We start from the raw sequence: 18791 nt of genomic DNA, 5'->3' as shown, positions 1-18791 counted from the left end.
TCTGTGGCTGTGAGCGCTGGATGAAAGCTGAGCCCCGGGGAGCGCGGTTTTCCTGCGCCGCGCGGGCGGCCTGCAACACGGGAGACCCGGGAGCGGCTGCGCGTCGCCCTCCCGGGGTTTCAGCTTCCTGCACCCCGCTCTCCATTTCCCCGCCCGGCCTGCCACTCGAAGCTTCCCGGCTCCGTCTCCCTGCTCGCTCCACTGCTTTTATTTTCCGTTTCGAGCACTTTATTCGCCGCTGGAAAAATCTAGAAGTTCATTAAAACGCGCCGGTCGAAGCCCCGTGAGAACCCCCCAGGCTCACCGCCCCGCACGACCCTGCCCCACCCTGAGCTCGCGCGCGGGTGCGTAGGACCCCAGTAGTGTTTCCTGGCCGAGCTCAGCCGAATGACGTGGTTCTCCTCAGCTGTGCTGAATGGAGCTAAGGGAAAGACACAACCCCTCAGAGTAGGCAGATGAAAAAAGAGCATATAACTCATTCCATTATTATGTTTCAGGGGAAGAGGAGAGTGGATCCGGGAGTACTGTCTGGCACCGGCTGATGGAGGGTAGAAGCAGACCCCTGTGTCCGGACTCCTGAGGGAAAACCACAACAAAACTGCTGTGACAGACACAGCGATGATGCTTCACGTTGTGGGGGAAAGCTGGAGGCATTCATTCAAGGAGCTTTACTAGGTACCTATTATGTTGAGCGTAAAAAGACACATGAGACGGTCAGGTTTTATGAGGTTAAGACTCTAGTAAAAAGATAAAACGTAATTTGAGAGAAGTGCTGTGGGAACACAAAGCCGGGGACCATCCAGTCAGGGGAGGGCCTGTGGGTGAAAGCTTCCTGGAACTGATGGCCCACGTGTGCCAGCCAAGAGGGGAGGAAAGACATTCTTTCTGTGGATGAGGGCAGTGTGTAGTGAGGCACATGCGAGTTCTGTGCAGAAGTTTGGTGTCACCACAAGGAGAAGGACACAAGCAAAAAATAGTCTCTACAGGTGAGCTCTAGGTGTCATGATTCTTTTCCCGAGGCTATGTGAGGGGGAAACCATCTTTTGAAGGAAGCCAGTAACCTATGGCCCATTATCAGACTTGGTGTGAGCCAGCTGGAGAAAAGTTTTTGTGTAAGAAACGCACAAAGCTATCTGTGACCAAAAAAGTAATGTTGACAGAATCCTGTACAATCAAATCAATGAGATTTCTTTTATCTAGTTGTGTATGTCATTTCCATGTCATTTTTAAAAACACATAAAAAAGACATTGTATGTCATTTTTAAAAACACATTTGCTATTAATTTGTTAATCTCATTGGTTAGATAGTGTTGGTTTTAACCACAATTTCCATCTCTTTTTCTATGAGAGAAGTTAAAGAAAAAAATGTTGGACTAGGAAACCTTTTTTTTTTTTTAAGATTTATTTATTTATGATAGACACAGAGAGAGAGAGACAGAGGCGGAGGCAGAGACACACAGGCAGAGGGAAAAGCAGGCTCCATGCCGGGAGCCCAATGCAGGACTCCAGGATTGTGCCCTGGGCCAAAAGCAGGCGCCAAACCGCTGCGCCACCCAGGGATCCCCCTAGGAAACGTTTTAAAAGAAAATTTTAGGGAAACAAAAATAAAACCGAAAAGTTTCTACTAAAGTTGTCTTAACTTGTGAGTACAGATCTTTTGATTTATTCTTGGAAATTTTTACTTTTTATGTTGTTGAAAGGGGAATCCGGGATTAGCAGGCTGGAGAGCAATACAAATTCTTTGTAGAACTGATGATACAGTGTGATTTAGAGACAGGTCTCAGTACAACTGTGAAAGTAGAAAAACAGGGAGAAACTTTCCAGATCTCCTGTATTCAGACCGCCCTCACACATTTACTTCAAGCAAAGCAAGATTGCAAAAAAGCAAACATGTTAGTTCTTAACAACACTAAAATTACAACTTCAGAAGGAAGAGGTATGTATGGTCACTATGTACTAAATGCATACTTATTACAACTAAATTTTGCAGTCTGACCACTACATTCATCTTTAACACTGCTTCCTGAAATCACAATAGCAGTTTTATCTGCATTTTCATTAGTTATATGGTTTTTTTCTGCTTTTTTTACCTAGTAAATTGATGTTTTATAGCTTTTTTTTTTTTTTAAGTAAACTCTACTCTAAACCTGGGGCTTGAACTCAGGAGTTCAAGACTCTTGAACTCTTGAGATCAAGAGTCCCCTGGTTCTCTACTGACTGAACCAGCCAGGTGCCCCTGTATGTATTATACTTTTTTTTTTTTTGTATTATACTTTTTTTTTTTAATTTTTTTTTAATTTATTTATGATAGTCACACAGAGAGAGAGAGAGGGGCAGAGACATAGGCAGAGGGAGAAGCAGGCTCCATGCACCGGGAGCCTGATGTGGGATTTGATCCCGGGTCTCCAGGATCACGCCCTGGGCCAAAGGCAGGCGCCAAACCGCTGCGCCACCCAGGGATCCCTTTGTATTATACTTTAAATGGCATCTGAGTTTTTCCCAAAAGGACAATGTCTACATTTTGATTTTGTAAGAAATAAACATTTGCAGCCCTAGAACATTGTCATATACTGATCATTCTTGGAATTTTTCTGTTGCTCCTTATTTGTATTGATTTTTTAAAATTTTTTTTTTGATGATTGTGGCTCATAATTCATTGAAAACACAGCTCATCAAAAATGATTAAATTAGCAAATTTATGACCAAATAATATTCATCAATGCCAACAATGGTGCAGCAAAACAGGTAAATGCTACTGGTGGGAATATAAGTTAGTACAGTCTTTCTGGGCGGCAAAATTTGATCATGCCCTTCATTTAGCATTACTCTTTGTGGGATTCATCCTAAGGAAATAATAGAACATATAGGTATATTATTTATAATAACAGTAATAAAAGGGAAATGGTTTAAATATCTGGCAATAAGAAAATGTATTATATATAAAGTATAATATAATACATTCCTATGATGAATTATGTAACCATAACATCATGTACAAGAATTTTTAATGACACAGGAAAAGTTCCTGGTATAATTAAGTGGACATATAATAATATTAAGGACTTTTGTATCTTATTTGATATGTATAATAATCTTACATATATTAAAATGGATCCAAAAAATGGATTATCTCTAGATGGTAGGATTATCAGTAATTTTTCTAAATTTTATTGGACTTTTACAATGATTTTTATTATTTTTTAATTTTTTTAATTTTTATTTATTTATGATAGTCACACAGAGAGAGGCAGAGACATAGGCAGAGGGAGAAGCAGGCTCCATGCACCTGGAGCCCAATGTGGGATTCGATCCCGGGTCTCCAGGATCACGCCCTGGGCCAAAGGCAGGCGCTAAACCGCTGTGCCACCCAGGGATCCAATTTTTTAAATATTTTATTTATTCATGAGAGACACAGAGAGGCAGAGACGTAGATGAAAAAGCAGGCTCAACCACTGAGCCCCCCAGGCATCCCTACAGTGATTTTTAAAGCTTGACTATTAACATTCAATTGAAACAAAGTTTGCTAATCTACTATTTACATAGAAATTACTACTGATTTTGAACAAGGGAAATCTCTTTGGCAAATTATGAATACTAGGGTGTTTCAGAATATTTTTAAAATCCAAAGACTGAAATTTCCCACAGTCTGGAAAAAATAAGAGCTTTAACATATGTGAAGTCATCTAATTAACCCCCAGCACCCAGAAGAGTACCTGGAACACAGTAGTGATTCACTAGCTCAGTGTTTTATTAAGAGTGGCCTGAGGCACATTATTTAACCAAAAAAATTTTTCCTGTGTCAGAGGAAAATTCTCTACCTCTTGTCTCTCTGTATTAAATAATACTGCAGAGATCAAAGGTTGAAACAAACTCGCATCTGAAAATACTTGTACTAGAGATACAAAGATGAGTAAGATGAAGTCTAAAAACTACATGCCTGGGCAGTCAAGCCTGTCCAAGGAGAATGAGTAAGAATAAATTTTTCCAGAATTACCACGGGAAAAAAACTTATGGATTTTCTGGAATCCTCTCAATTCTTACCCTTTATAAAGGTTGTGGATGAAAAAGAAAAACTCTCAATTCCTACAACCTTTATAAAGGTTGTGGATTGACAACAAAAACAAAACAAAAAGGTTGTGGATTGTTTTGAGGAAGTAATGTCCTGAAGAGAAGTGGAGTGAGTAGTAGCAGCCTGTAATTGAGGACCTGTGAGCAAACTGGAGTTGAAGTAGTTATTTAAGATATCTGTAAATCCTGCCATCCTATATTCTTTGGAAGTACCCTGTTCCATGTTCCACACTATTTCCCCAATCACCTGTCAGTACAGGAGAAATTTCACCATCGTTTCTTTTAGTCTTGAAAATCTCAGTCTTTGAAAATTGTAGTGTCAGAGTGGCCTGCAGTAGGACAAGGTATGGAAGGCTAAGACCTGAGCCCAGGAGAGAGGCTTTTCTAGAAGAGAAATGAATCTGTGAAAACAATATTAATTGTGCTTGTCTTTCAGTTTTGTACAGTGCTAACTTTGAGGATAGACTCTTGTGGAACAATCTAACAGATCCAATATGGTTGTAAGTGTTAATACTTACTAAATTCTGGGCAATTACCTCAACTGTCTTTGAGGACTGTACTGAAAGGAAGAGAATACTCTTTGCTGATCACCTGGTAAGGGGGGCAGCATATTAAACTCTTAACTTGAAAATAAGCAAAATGGATTATATTGAGAAGGAAGTTATTTCTCAGAAGAAATTGTTATTTTGAAAATTAACCCTCTGAAAGAATTGCTATATCAGTGGATTTTCTAGTAAATTATTTCTTTTTATATTATAAGGAAACCTAATCAATGTGTTGCCACCTGTGTTTGCCATGAGGTAGTACTTTTCCACTCATTCTATATAAAAGAAATGAGGATTTGGCAATAGGAATTTTAGTTAATTTGTTTTGTGTACTTTTTATTTTTTATTTTTATTTTAATTAATTTATTTTTTAAAGATTTTATTTATTTATTCATGAAAAACACACAGAGAGAGAGGCAGAGACAGAGGCAGAGGGGAAGCAGGCTCCATGCAGGGAGCCCGATGTGGAACTCAATCCAGGACCGCAGGATCATGCCCTGAGCCAAAGGCAGATGCTCAACTACTGAGCCACCCAGGCATCCCTTTGTACACTTAAAAAAATTTTTTTTCTTATTTTAAATAAGTGTGGAGCCCAAGACAGAGGCTTGAACTCAAAACCTGAGATCAAAACCTGAGCTGAGATCAAGAGTTGAATGCTTAACTACTGAATCATCCAGGCGTCCCTGTTTGTGTACTTCTTAAGCTGCTCAGGAACATCAAAATTAACTGTATCAGAAATTTTATTATTTTGGTATTAGAGAATGGAAGGAGTTGATAACTTTTCAGACAAATAATTTTGTAAAAGAGCCAGGTTGAAAAAAATACAGTATAAATAAAAGCAATTATACAGACAGTTTAACTTCTGAACATAGAGGAGGACATTTTATTAGGTCAAAGCAATGGATTGAAAAAATGTAACAAATTTCCCATGTAACTCAGTAACTCCATTTTATACTGATACACAGAAAATAATCACATTATAGAATGCATTTATATCACTTATAATGTAATTCATTACATTTGTAATTTAGTACAGTCAAAATTTAAGCCATATTTTGTTTCTGAATCTACTTCTATCAGAAATTATTTGTTGAATCTCTACTATATTGGTCTGGCAAGATTGATAATCTTTTATTTTGTTTGTTTCCTACTTGTTAGAAGTCTGCAGTTTTATATGCTTTCCAAGAGATAAACCATAGTTTTTTTGTTTTTGTTTTTAGAACTTAACACTTTTCTAACCTTATTTCTCCTGAAGCAGGTGAATTCATATGAATTTGAAGTCTTTGGTGGATTTCTCTTCTCCCTTCAGGTTTCTATACCCACTATCACATTCTAACTAACTTTATCTAATTTTTTGTTAGTCTGATTAGTAGAATGAATATTCAAGTTATCATCCCACTTTATAGCTAGAGATTTTAAATGACTTTACTTTCGTATATACTATTATGTTATAGTCTAAGTTAGATTTCATTGTGTCACTCATTAAAACATTTGAAGAAACAGGCATAAAAACAAAATAAGCATTTCTGAAAATATATAATAACATCATAATATTGCATAAGAAACAAAATAATAATAGTAATAATGAATTAGAGAGTTAACCAAAAGTAAAACTACAAGTGTATTCAAGTATATAAGGAAATGATATGGCTATAAGATTCATATGGTTAAGAAATGTGTTTATGAGCATATATATATATAAAACAAAGTATTTGGAGCCAAGTTAAAAATCTCACCAAACATTTCATTTCCTAGTGAAAGGTTTTTTTTAAAAAACAGCAATCATTGTTTCACTCAATACTTAGTTGAATTTTATCTTGAAATTTGAAAGCTGAGAAATAATGGTATTATACGTTAATACTGAGAATAAATATTTAACAGAAACTCATTCTATTACTAAGTTCAGAAGAAAATAATGTGTGTTAAGATGCATTCTTTTTGTTGTCTGTGATTTATGAAAATCTACGACTATTGAAGTAATTAATAACCACTTGTTTTTCCTTCAGGTTAAAAGGATTAACAGGGAACTTCATTAATATTAATAATCAAGTTTTTGACTGGTATATACAGTGAAAAAGGAGGAAGGACAAATGTTACATTACAATGAGCAATAACTAGATTATCTTTCCTTGTTAAAATATTGGTATCACATTCTTTTTCTCTGTACTCATATCTTTTTATTTATACTCTAAACTACAGATTTTTGAGTGTACTTTAATTGTCTAACTACATTTCTTAATATGTAAACTGTGATTTGGATTATTTTAAGTTTAGGATTATATGTGTTTAAACAGATATGTTATTATCTCTTTATAATATATTTATAGGAACCTAGCAAGCCCTTTATTTTAGAAGGGACCATGGAAGGTAATTAGCATATAAAGTTTCATTTTAGTGTAGCTTTAACCACTGATGTCATATGAATAGTCTAGTTACTTTTCTTTAGCAGATTTTCCACAAATACTAGGAGAGTCACCGTGAATCAATTTTGTCACAGCAAAGTGATTCCAAAGTGATCTTTACTGAGTTTTCTTGGATCCTTGAAACTGGAACTTTTGGGATTGATGTTTGTCAGGAAGACAGAAAAGATGGTGTCACTTCAGATCTGATATTCCTGGGTCTGGACTTAAAGATTATCTGTTGAAGATTGATTCTTCCCCATGTCCTCTCCAAATTCAGATCTCACTTCTCCAGAGGTTTAGAAGGCCCTATTTCACCACTGCCACACAGAAAAAGACAAAACTCAAGAAAAATAATATTACAAGTTGACGACGGCTCTATAAGATACAACATAATTCTTAGGTCAGAATTTCATGGCGCTTGGCACCAGGCCAGCACAATATTACTACAATAAAAAATGGGAACAAAAGCATAGTTCCTGGGACTTAAATTTATTTAATTTCTTAATGTAACTCATTGTACCCATCAAATATAAGGTGTTCTTAGTACTAATTCTTCAAATATAGGGATACCTTCTTATTGATTCAAGCTAGAATGGGTAGGACACATGCAACGTGAAAAGATAGGTCAGCCAGGTAGAGGAAAGTAGGAAGGAAGCAGTTAAGAAGTGTCTTCCTTCAAATAATTTTACAGTGTACTTTAACTTTTTAAAAAACTCGTTTACCCAGCCCCGTCTCTCATGAATAAATGAATAAAATCTTAAAAAAAATAAAAAATAAAAAATAATAAAAAATTTGTTTAAATGACCTCTACACCCAAGATGGGGCTGGAACTCATGAGCCTGAGATCAAGTGCCGAATGCTCTACCAACTGCACCAGGCAGATGCCCCACAATGTACTTCCAACGTGTTAATGTCAAATCTCTGGTTGAAAGGTAGGTGCAACAAATTTAAAAGTTCATGTTTTTACTGAGTGCCTTCAACCATCAAGCTAACATTGTTTTCTTCAAATATTAAATGTTGTACACTCTGCAAATGAAAATAGAGTACACACATACACACACCCCAAGGAGCTTTCCTGCAAATTCTTAAGTTCATAATGCTCCTAAGCTGCCCCAGTGATTCTGGGTAGAATTATTTTTTATACACTACTTTGCCCTATTTTTTTTTTTTTAAAGAGAGAGTGTTTTTAAAAATATTTTATCTCACATCAGGGAATGCATAAGCATTTGAAAGAAAAAATGACTTCTGTAATCTGGACAGAATTATATTTCTGTCATCTAAAAATGAGCTCTGCTGATTCTGACACAAGCAATTGGTTTAAGTACAATAAAAAAAAATAGTAACTTTCAAAGCTTAATTGGGGGCTTCACAGGCTGTCTACTTGAGTGTATTCCTTTCTCATCAAATAGATAAGTACAGAGGGTTATGCAAATTTTCTCACATAAAATTGTTAATATTCCTAATTCTGAAAGGAAATGTCTTTTACATATTTGTCATCCTTTGGCCCTAGAATTTCCTGTGCCACCTTATTGAAATGGTGATTAGTGATATTGATATTTTCAACTCAGAGCCAAGTACTGGCTTGCAGCCTTTACACCATCTTTTTTGTCAGTAAATGAATAAAATAATGGAGAAATTATAATGGCTTCCTGCCCCCTAGTGATCTGTGGTGGATTGTGGTAGGAAGGATGAACAACTGTCATACCAATGGCCTTCAACGATTTGGTTCTCCTAAATATGAGGAAACATATAGGATTGAAGCTTCTTAATGCTAAAGTCAATTAAGCATATGAATATAAACATGTAAGAGTTATTGGTTCAAAATTAGCATGGTTCAAAATTAGCATTAACGTAGTTTGAGTTTACGTTATTGTCATTTAGTTAAAATTCATATTTACCAATACAGTCACAAATATCTTCGCATTTTAAATCCTTGCATCTTTGCCTTTTGCCAGCAGATAAATTTATAAGTAGCTAAATTTCATCTGGTTTTAGTAGGAGACTCTACCCATACATTACCAAGTAATAGGTCCTTGAGTTTGACAGAAGGCAATGAAAGTAGGCCATCTAAGTGATTATAGACATCTGTGGAGTCTTCACTATCTTATTTTTCTCTTCACTTAAAGAGTAACATTTGGCAGATGGTAGAAAGACCATTAGAGTAGTGGACTTAATATAGTAGTAAAATCTATCATAGGTTTTAGACATCAGGTAATAGATGCATAAAGTTGAAGTCAGATTGGGAGGGGGATTGTTTCACTTAAAGCATTAAATGTTCATTTTTTTAGTTTGCTGCTAGGTTAGGGTGTATAAACAGCTGTCGTTTCCTGAAATTATCTTTCATTTCTTTTATAAGACTGTCTTTATGAGTTAACACAAAGTATTTTTGGTAAATTGAATTATAAAGCTAGAATAACCAACTTGTTTTTAGACAAATTTAGATTAGTCTATAAACTTTAAGCAGATCAATCACAATATGGCAATTAGGGATTTTGTTTTGTTTTTTAGCCAAAGAAATGAAAATTTTCTTATCCATATCATCTGTTAAGACAAAAAAAGAGGAAATTTGTTATTCTGGGGTCCTGATTTTTCTTGGGAATCTTTTCAAATGATTTGAATTATTGAACTTATCAGTCTCACAATCATTAAGACGGTGACTGGCTGGAGAGTAAAATATAAAGGTCAGGAAGAGGGAAAACAGGAGGGAAAAAAGTCACAGAGGTAGAAATAGAGAAGTTGAATTCAAATTAATTTTTAATTGAGTACTTAAACAATGGGCCCTCCAAAATGGCTGATAATACCACTAAAGGTTTAAATAAAGGAAAATAAAACACATCAATATTTAGTATTTCTAAAACATCATTCTGAATGACCCATTCAAATAATAAGTTTTGTTTCCAACTGATACATTTTCACATTATCCAACATGTTCATATTAGGTACCCACTACCTTACCAGGCACAGCAGATCAGATGATGAACATGGAGCACAGAGTTTCAACAGGTTTATCACGTGTTCTAGACTGAAAAGGCCCTTCATTGTACCTCTTGGTAGGTGAGGTATGTGGCTTAGTGGGTAAGTACAGGCACATAGAAATCAGGTCTAGGTTCAAATTCCAGCTCTAATGTTAAATTTCTGTGTGATCTTAGGAAAAATACTCCCTCAGTGCCCCATCTGGAAAATTAGGATAATACTTACCTCATAGAGCTGTGAGGTTTAAGTAAAATTGTATATACAAAGCACTTAGCAGAGCATAAAGAACACTAAAGGGATACCTGGATTACTCATTGAGAGCTCTAGGATGGATGGGTCACGGGCTTCCAAATCTGGGCTGCAGCTTCGGGCTCTTAACACCCCAAAGAACTCCTACTTGCTTCAGTTCACTGGAAAGCATCCTGTCACCCCGTTTGATACAGCTCAAGTATTAAGGAGATGGCGGGCCTTCCCCAAGGATATGTCCCCACAGAGCTTTTTGGCACCCTGGAATCCTAGGCATTGTTAATATTAGGGTGCCTATAGGACACTAGTATTTATCACCGAAAAGCATGATAAATGACAGGAGGTGGGGCAGGAGAGGAAAGATGAGGAACTGATTAAGTAGATTAATGGCAAACAACAAATAATTTTAACTGCTAAAGCCCATTAAAAATTAAGGAATACACCAAATTTATTCTGAACAATGTGTACACATACACATTCAGGTCTTTCTTTTGCTTGGTACTAATTTACCATTTTGGTAACAATGACATTTTCACTATTAAACTGGTTCCTGGGGGGGATTTTCCAGAAATCTATTAAATATGGAAGTTCTTTAAGGTTGTAGAGGAAGAAGTATTGTTTAATCAGGGAGAAGGTTGCCAACCACCACCCAGCCTCTCTTCCTACTTTTTTAGAATATAGAAGTTGGCATATCACCTCAAGTATTTAAGCATATCCTTGGCATGTTGACAACAATTGTTTTATTAGGCATTTTATAGCTATAATTGTCTCAAAGTATCAGTATTACTTTAACCTATCAAATTACTTTAATCTCTGCCCTCACATAGACAATTCCAAATGTTTATTTTTTATTCAGCTTTTACATCTTTTTCATATTTTTGTTCTCAACTTCAGTACTTAAATCAATGATTTTTTTCATGTCAGTCTATTGTTTTTCCTTTTAACTGATGCTCTGACTGCCCTAGCGAAGTCTGTCCTTTTAATTCTTTTAGTTTTATGACTAGCCCCTGGAATACTTACATTCTTCCTTCTATGTTTTGTCTGTATTCAAACTTCATACATTAAACACTAGCCGTGTATCATTTTATGCCTGAGAGTCATTTCTCTGAATATTTTTACTTTAAAAATATGGGAGAGATTAAGACAAATTTTTAAGTCTTACTCCACTACTGCTTCATTGTGTTTTATTAATCTGAGATTTTTGAGTCCTGTTTACTAAAGAATTATAAACATCTGAGTCTCACCGTAACTGGTGACAAGCTTTTTAGGCCCTGACTCCATTTCTCCAGGATTTCTTGCTGGAGAACAACAGGCCCTTTAAGCAAGACTGTAAGACACAAGATGCCACATATGTGTCTAGATTTTTCTTTCGTTTTTTGGATTTGGAGCCAAATTACATAAAGACAGGAGGAGAAGGCAGCTTCCACAAGGGCTAGACGCAGTAACCCCAGCAGAGGGAAGTCAGAGGGAACTGGGTTGGAGAGAGAGGCGTCAGACATTTTCATTCCCCTTAAGAGGCAAGTAGCCTTTCAATATACTCTCTGCCTTAATAAGGAAAACTTGTACATTACATGTAACAGAACCCTGTGCTGCTCTGTAGCTAGTTCCAAGACAAAAACACAAGGTGTCCTGTGTCATATGACACTAGGAGGAGACAACATGGTAAGGTGGGGCTTTGTGAAACCATAAACATCTCAGTTATGTAGAGTTAGATTATGTTCAATGTTTATATATTTACTTGCTAATTGTTGGCTGTTAGTACATGTGAAAACGCTAAATTAATCCCCCCCTTTCCTAATGGAAGAGGTAATCCTTTTTACAGCATGGTAGTATTTAGAAAACCCTGTTCTTTAATGGTGGGAAGCTACTGCAATAAATTTTCATGAGGATCAGTAAAAAAGTGATCCTCCTAAAAATTCTGTCCATTAAACTATATAAATAGTTTGGAAATTTGGAGTGAGTTTATCTTGTCTTTACACAAGCCTCTGATGGTTTCTGGGTTTGTTACACTTTTATCAGGTTCCTATCAATAATGTATATATATTTCATTTAAAGTTTCATTTCAGATTGAATTCCTTGATAAACTACTGTGTCCAAGACTAAGATGAATCACTTTTCCTGCTTTTTCTGCTACGTGGCTTTTTAAAAAAACACCTAACTTCTTCTTTATCTTTTAGTGTATTTCCCCCATCTCTATTTCCCATTATTTTGTTTTCATACCACATGCCTCCTGCACTGTTCCTGTTCTTATGTAATACCACAATGTAGCCCCACAAATCTCTGAGCTCACACTGTGCTCTCTTACTTTTCTCTCAACTAGAACTGTGTTAGTCAAATATCTCTCAATTCTCTTGGAAATTTGTTCTCTTATGCAAATTGTATAGAAAAATATCACTTGCATATCTTAAAAATCCGATGTAAACAAAAAGAGCGATGTTAAGTTACTGTTGATAATTACAAAATTATACTTTTAAGTACATGTTATTTAAAATCCCTTTCATTATGAGAAGGGTATCACAATGCAAGTAATTCACATTAAAAGGTATTCTATACAATAGATGTGTTTATTGGTGGGGTCAGTTTTGCCAGTGTTTTAATTCACATGTGAATCATGTAGACCTCGTGTCAGTAATAACTAACAATACTACTTTAACTAAAAAGTGTTCAACTATTTCCACTTCTATGCTCTGATTATTTTATAGTCCTCAAATTTTGTAGTCCTTTACAGAAAAAAATAAGAGCATGGTGATAAACTGCAATTTGCCACACACATTTCCTCCAAATCTTAGGTAGTATAAAACACAAGACATTTTTTCCACACTCTACTTTTATAGAACAACCAGATTTGTAGTTGATTTCTTTATTTTATTTGATTTATCAATATACATGGCAGCTTTCTCAAGTCTCAAAGTAAGTTCCAAAAGTATGTAATTTTAAAGGTGAAAAATCATTTTCCTTTAGATGTCATATTCCTAGAGAGCTATTAAAGTCTATTTATAAACAAAAATAATTGATAAACTAACACACTTTAGAAATCAGAATATTTTAAATTATTTTAAATGAATACAAGATATGTCTTTTTAATTAACTATCATAGTTAAATTTAATATCACAAAACAAAATGACTTGTCCCCACTAATTTCTCAAGTGGGGTAAGGTCATTGGGTTTTACACTTAATATAAGTTTTAAATGTGATTATTAAATGATAATATTTTATCAATTATAGGAAATATTCATTTATAGGAATTTCCTTAGGTCCATCAATCTTTTTAGGCCAAGTTTGAGCCCATGTCAACCTTCAAGTTTAGAGTCAATGCACCTAACCTGCCTAATAAGCATGTCAATTTAAGAATATGAATTTCATTGATAAGAAAGGGGAATAAACAGTGGCTAAATCACTGTTCAACTTAAAAAAAAAAAGGCTAAATGAGATAGTTTCAAAGAGCTAATTACTTTTAAAAAGTTTGTTAAATAAACACGAATGGCCACTGATATTGGATTTAAAATTTCACAGGATAACCTTAAAAAAAAACCCACATAGAAATAGTAAAGTCATCACCTTATGATAAAAAAAACTAAAGTTTAATAGTCATTGAAGGGGTAACAACCACTTGTACTCTACATTGAAAAGTAATTTTAATCATAGCTAAGACAAACTAAAAATCAAAGAATTCTATTAAGAAATAACAAAAATGATAAACATTTAATAACACCTAAAATGTAGATACTTAAGATCCTAAACAAAAATATTAAAGGTAAAAGGGCCTTGGAATTTTTTCCCAACAATTCATCTTATAAAATCAATTTCTAAATAGCGCATATCCTTTGCTTTGGTGTTTTGTCTGCTATCAACTAAACATTAGCACAGTAGAAAATCACTTATGTTCTTTTCAAATGCTTGGCATTATAATGTGATCTCATATCTTTCCTCAAATTAAATTTTGCTCCACATATTCCACATGTATACAGATGAACATCCATGTGCTGTTCCAACTGTTCATTATTTGGGAATATCTGAAAGCAGACCTGGCATATAGTCTCACCAGCAGATAAATGAGAAATCATATGCCGTACATGGTCATGTTTTCTGAAGTTTCCTTGATCACAAATGGAACAGACATACCTGGCCATGCCTTTGTGCATATCATTGTGCAGTCGCAACTGACGTTCTCTTAAAAACTGCTTTCCACATGTCTGACAAACAAACTGTTTTTCCTTAGTATGAACAGTATAGTGTTCTCTTAAGTGACACCGCTGATAAAATCCTTTACCACACAGATTACAAAAATGCTTTCGTCTGTGATCTCTCTCATTTTCTTCCATGATGGCACTCTTAAACACATCCTGGTCCAGACAGCTAGACATATGTTCAACCACTAGATTTTCGGTTTCAAACCGCTGGCCACAATTAGGACATCGAAAAGGACAGGCAGAATGTTTAAATAACTGCTTTTTTTGGATACTGTTTATCTGGAAATGATTGTCCCTAAAGTCATCCAACATTTCAACAAACATATCTCTTATTTCTGACTGCTCATCAGGATTCTCTTCCATGTCCATCTTCTCCTCCGTATTTCCTAACCCGTTCATGGTCAGATCTTGGGGTTCTCCACATCTTTGCGCATGTTCCTGAAGCTGCCTACCCTTAACAAGGATCTGTCCACATTTCCCACATGCACAGATATTTTCAATGTGTTTGGCTAAGTAATGAGATGACAGGTCCTCCTCAGTTATTGTGAGCCCACACAGCTCACAAGATGCATTTTCGGTATCCTCTTGTACTGGACTGCTGTTGTTAGGGGGCCTCATATTTTCTAAGCCACCTCTTTCATCAGCACTTATTGACATCCGAGGTTTTAGCATTTTCCTACCACTTTTCTTAATACCAATATCTTCTTCAACATAGTATCTATAAAATGGCTCTTCAGGTTCATCTTCTAATTCATCGTTGTCCGTGGATTCATTACAGTCTTTATCAGTAACTTTAATAATGTTAAAGTCTTTTAGTTCGTCTGTAGGAATATCTTCTGGCTCCATCTTGATGATGATTCTTTTCCTGTCAGCAGCTCTGCTTTTCTCTTCACTGGCTACTTCAGACTCCATGGTGCTTTTTCTGCTTCCAGTGGTTGAAGTCGAGTCATCAGCAGCCTGGCTCGTGTCTCCTCTGTATTTGTCTGTCTGTGTAGAAAATGCTTTGGAAGATTCCTTTTCACCAAATTCAGCCTTGATACTTCCATCTTTTCCATCTCTAATATCGACTATTCTATGGTAGGATCTTGTGTTTTGGTATGAATGTCTGTTAGTACAGGTTAGCACATGCTCATCCAATAATTTTTCACAGCTAAAGCCAAATCCACAACTGTCACAGGTAAAACTCCGTCCAAAGCGCCGTGACACACGTTCTTTTGGAGTAGATAATTTGGACACAGAACTTTTTTTACATACATCAAATAGTGGTTCGGGGAAATTGCCTAATTGTAAAGACTCTTCATCAGGCTCTCTATTGTGTGGTGTATTTACTGTTGAACTTGGCTCTGCACACCACCTATTGGCTTCACTGCCATTTCTAGCCACTGTGTCTTCATACATTCTTACCCCAAATATCATTTTGCTGTTCTGTTTGCTAGAAGCAGAAGACGAACATTTTGAACTAGAACAGTCTGCATCCTGTATGTCTTCTAAGCAGTCAGGAACATTGTACAGCTGCAGGTAGTTCATTGCCACTTTAAACTGCTCAAAACTGGAGGGCGCAGTCATAATTTTTCCTAAATACATAAATTGCAAAATGAGATCAAAACACTCGGCACTAATTTTCATGTTGCTGAGATTCAGTTGTGCAGTACTGTGCTGATGGTTCATGAAAAACATTCTGAAATAGGAGCTACAGGCAGCCAGAACTGCTTTGTGTGCTTGAAAGTAAATGTCATCGATTGCAATACAGCAGTCACAGAGGAAACCCCACTCCCTTTGGTTGTTTAGCTGCTGAAGAACGTAGCTGCTGTGGCTGGGCTTTGCCATCTTCAATTAATTAGAGACCTATGTGGAGAGAAATATAAAGTCAGACAAGGTATCTTTAGAAAAGCACTTGAATCATTTTGATTATACTTTAGGATTTGTGTGGCTTTGGTAGTACAATAAAGGTATAAGTACCTTTTATTCTCATGTAGCAAAACTCAATAATATACACCTGAATCATTTTCTAGGTGTGAAGATGGAGAAAACCCAACCATTATTCAAGCTTCTCATTTTGATTTTAAGAAACACAAGCTAAGGTATTCAAAGCAAAAACCATCATTTTGGTTTCATCGCAACTCTATGGGGGAAAATGTATGCTAAATGTGAAAGGAAAAAGTTTAAGAGTACTTGAAGGATATAAACAGCGACAGTAAATAAAATAGCAACTTAAAATGAAAGTTTAACCAAATTGCACAGTTTTAAAAACTTCTCACATAATTGATATTAAGGAACTATTGCTCATTTTTTAAGCGTGGTGAGTGTATTTTGGTTGTGTTAAAAGAGTCCCTATCTTTTAGATACACATACTGACATTTAGAGATGAAATGATAGTATCTAAAGTATACTAGAAAATAATCCAGTGAGGTGGGTGTAGGGGCTATAGGTGATACAAAATCTTGTATTGATAACTATGGATAACTAATTGATAACTAATTGATAACTTTTAATAGAATGATAACTACATTCTATTAAAAATGCTCATGAGAGTCTCTGGAAATGGCAACAAGCAAATAGGTTTAATCAATGCTTTTCTTTCTTTTTTTTTTTTATCAATGCTTTTCTCTTGATTATTGGAGAAGCAATAAATCTGTAGAGTCAGAGTATCTGTCTTACATCTCTGGGCATGCACTTTAGGGTGTAACAAAGCAGTGGATTGTTAGGTACAGAGGTGTCTATCAAATGGTAAATTTTTCTTCATTCTTTTTTTTTTTTTCTTCATTCTTTAATTGTTAAAAAAGTATACAAAGTAACACGTGCTCATTGCAAAGAATTCAAATATATAAGTAAATAGAATAAAAATACACCTTAAGTCACGTACCTCTTCCCAGAGGTAACCTCTCCAAACACTCTGGATTGCATATCTTCACATCTGTTTTTATGTCTCCACACAGAGTCAACAGATATTGAATAGCTACTATGTTCCAATGCACACAGTTTTTTCTCTTGCTGTGTTTTCTGTAGGGTTTTTTTTTTTAAATACCTAAATGATATCATCCTATATATACCTTTCTGCTAGTTTTCTTCATTTAACATACGGTAGACACTATAAATTTTATTAGTGTAGCGAGTTGACTTTTGGTAAAAGAGGGAGAGGAAAACATTAAAAGTACTAGAAGCCCTATTCATTACATTATAAAACTAAAATAAGGAATGCCTGGGTGGCTTAGCAGTTGGGCATCTGCCTTCAGCTCAGGGTATGGTCCCGGGGTTCCAGGATCGAGTCTCGCATCAGGCTCCAGCATGGAGCCTGCCTCTCTCTATGTCTCTCATGAATAAATACATAAAAATCTTAAAAAAAAAAAAAAAAAAAAAAAAAGGGATCCCTGCCTGGCACAGCGGTTTGGCGCCTGCCTTTGGCCCAGGGCGCGATCCTGGAGACCCGGGATCGAATCCCACGTCGGGCTCCTGGTGCATGGAGCCTGTTTCTCCCTCTGCTTGTGTCTCTGCCTCTCTCTCTCTCTCTCTCTGTGACTATCATACATAAAAAAAATAAAAAAAAATAAAAAAAAATAAAAAAAAAAAACTAAAGATCCAATTTTAGCCTCAATTTTTAATCTGTATACATAAAACTTCAGAATCTTCTACTTAAAAACAAGTTCCTACACAAGTTAAGCATAAAAAAAACATTTAACAAGCTGTTCAGAGAAATGTTCAATCTTTAGTCCCCAAACCCTTCAATCCCTGCAGTGATAATTAAGAGGTATCTACAGCTTATTTCCACTTGTTTGTCACAGATCATCTGTGGATCACATACCCTTTCTCCACTACCTGAAGACCCACCCTACCACCTCCTTCCTGTTCTTCCTGTTCATCCTGCCTGATGACAGTTGCATAGCCAGGGATGTGCCTCTTCTAGTGAAAGGAAAGTGGCTTTATAATGAGACCTTCTGCCTTCTTAAAATTGCAACCACTATACCTTTTTTGTAAGCCAGATCAAGCATGTCAAATAAGTAGAATCTTTCCACCTATTCAACCTTCTGTAAATCAGATGTCTGTACAATGCAATGAGGAAGCATGCTCAGTATGTACTTAAATACAAGAAGCAATATATGGACAAGGATATTCATCAGTATGTTCTTTATCATTTGAAATGCCTGGTAATAAAGGGGTTGTAAGTAAACCAAGGTAAATCCACTACCTAAAATTCACTGTCCTGTGGCCTTTAAAAATTAAATTTATGAATGAAGACTGCAGAAGAAAATGAGTCAAGTTTCCAGGATGGAAAGTCAAGTAAATAAACAAAGGATATGAAATTATGTAACAATTACAATTATATAAAGTGAATCAAAACAACAAAACCTTACTCAAAAGGGAAAAAAA

The 18791-nt window shown here is 35.7% G+C and overlaps 1 protein-coding gene and 1 long non-coding RNA gene across 6 annotated transcripts in view; one reads left to right on the top strand and one right to left on the bottom strand.

The window, feature by feature from the left end:
* Nucleotides 1-350: 350 nt before the first annotated feature.
* LOC140640095 (uncharacterized) lies at nucleotides 351-16086 on the top strand. Its single transcript, XR_012036743.1, has 2 exons — nucleotides 351-675; nucleotides 1400-16086. It is a non-coding gene; the product is annotated as an uncharacterized lncRNA (long non-coding RNA).
* Nucleotides 5468-18791, bottom strand: part of ZBTB1 (zinc finger and BTB domain containing 1) — a 27872-nt gene continuing 14548 nt past the window's right edge. For 3 of the 5 annotated variants that reach the window (XM_072838893.1, XM_072838895.1, XM_072838894.1), the window contains exon 2: nucleotides 5468-16271. In XM_072838893.1, the coding sequence (XP_072694994.1) occupies nucleotides 14115-16253 (2139 nt within the window). In that variant the 5' untranslated portion in view covers nucleotides 16254-16271 and the 3' untranslated portion in view covers nucleotides 5468-14114. The remainder of the gene's footprint in view (nucleotides 16272-18791) is intronic. The other 2 variants (XM_072838896.1, XM_072838897.1) reach the window with 1 other exon arrangement.

This window comes from Canis lupus, chromosome 9, assembly GCF_048164855.1.
Source record: "Canis lupus baileyi chromosome 9, mCanLup2.hap1, whole genome shotgun sequence".
Taxonomy (NCBI): Eukaryota; Metazoa; Chordata; class Mammalia; order Carnivora; family Canidae; genus Canis; species Canis lupus.
The sequence above is the reverse complement of the archived record's forward strand: the minus strand, read 5'-3'. Positions and strand labels throughout refer to the sequence as shown.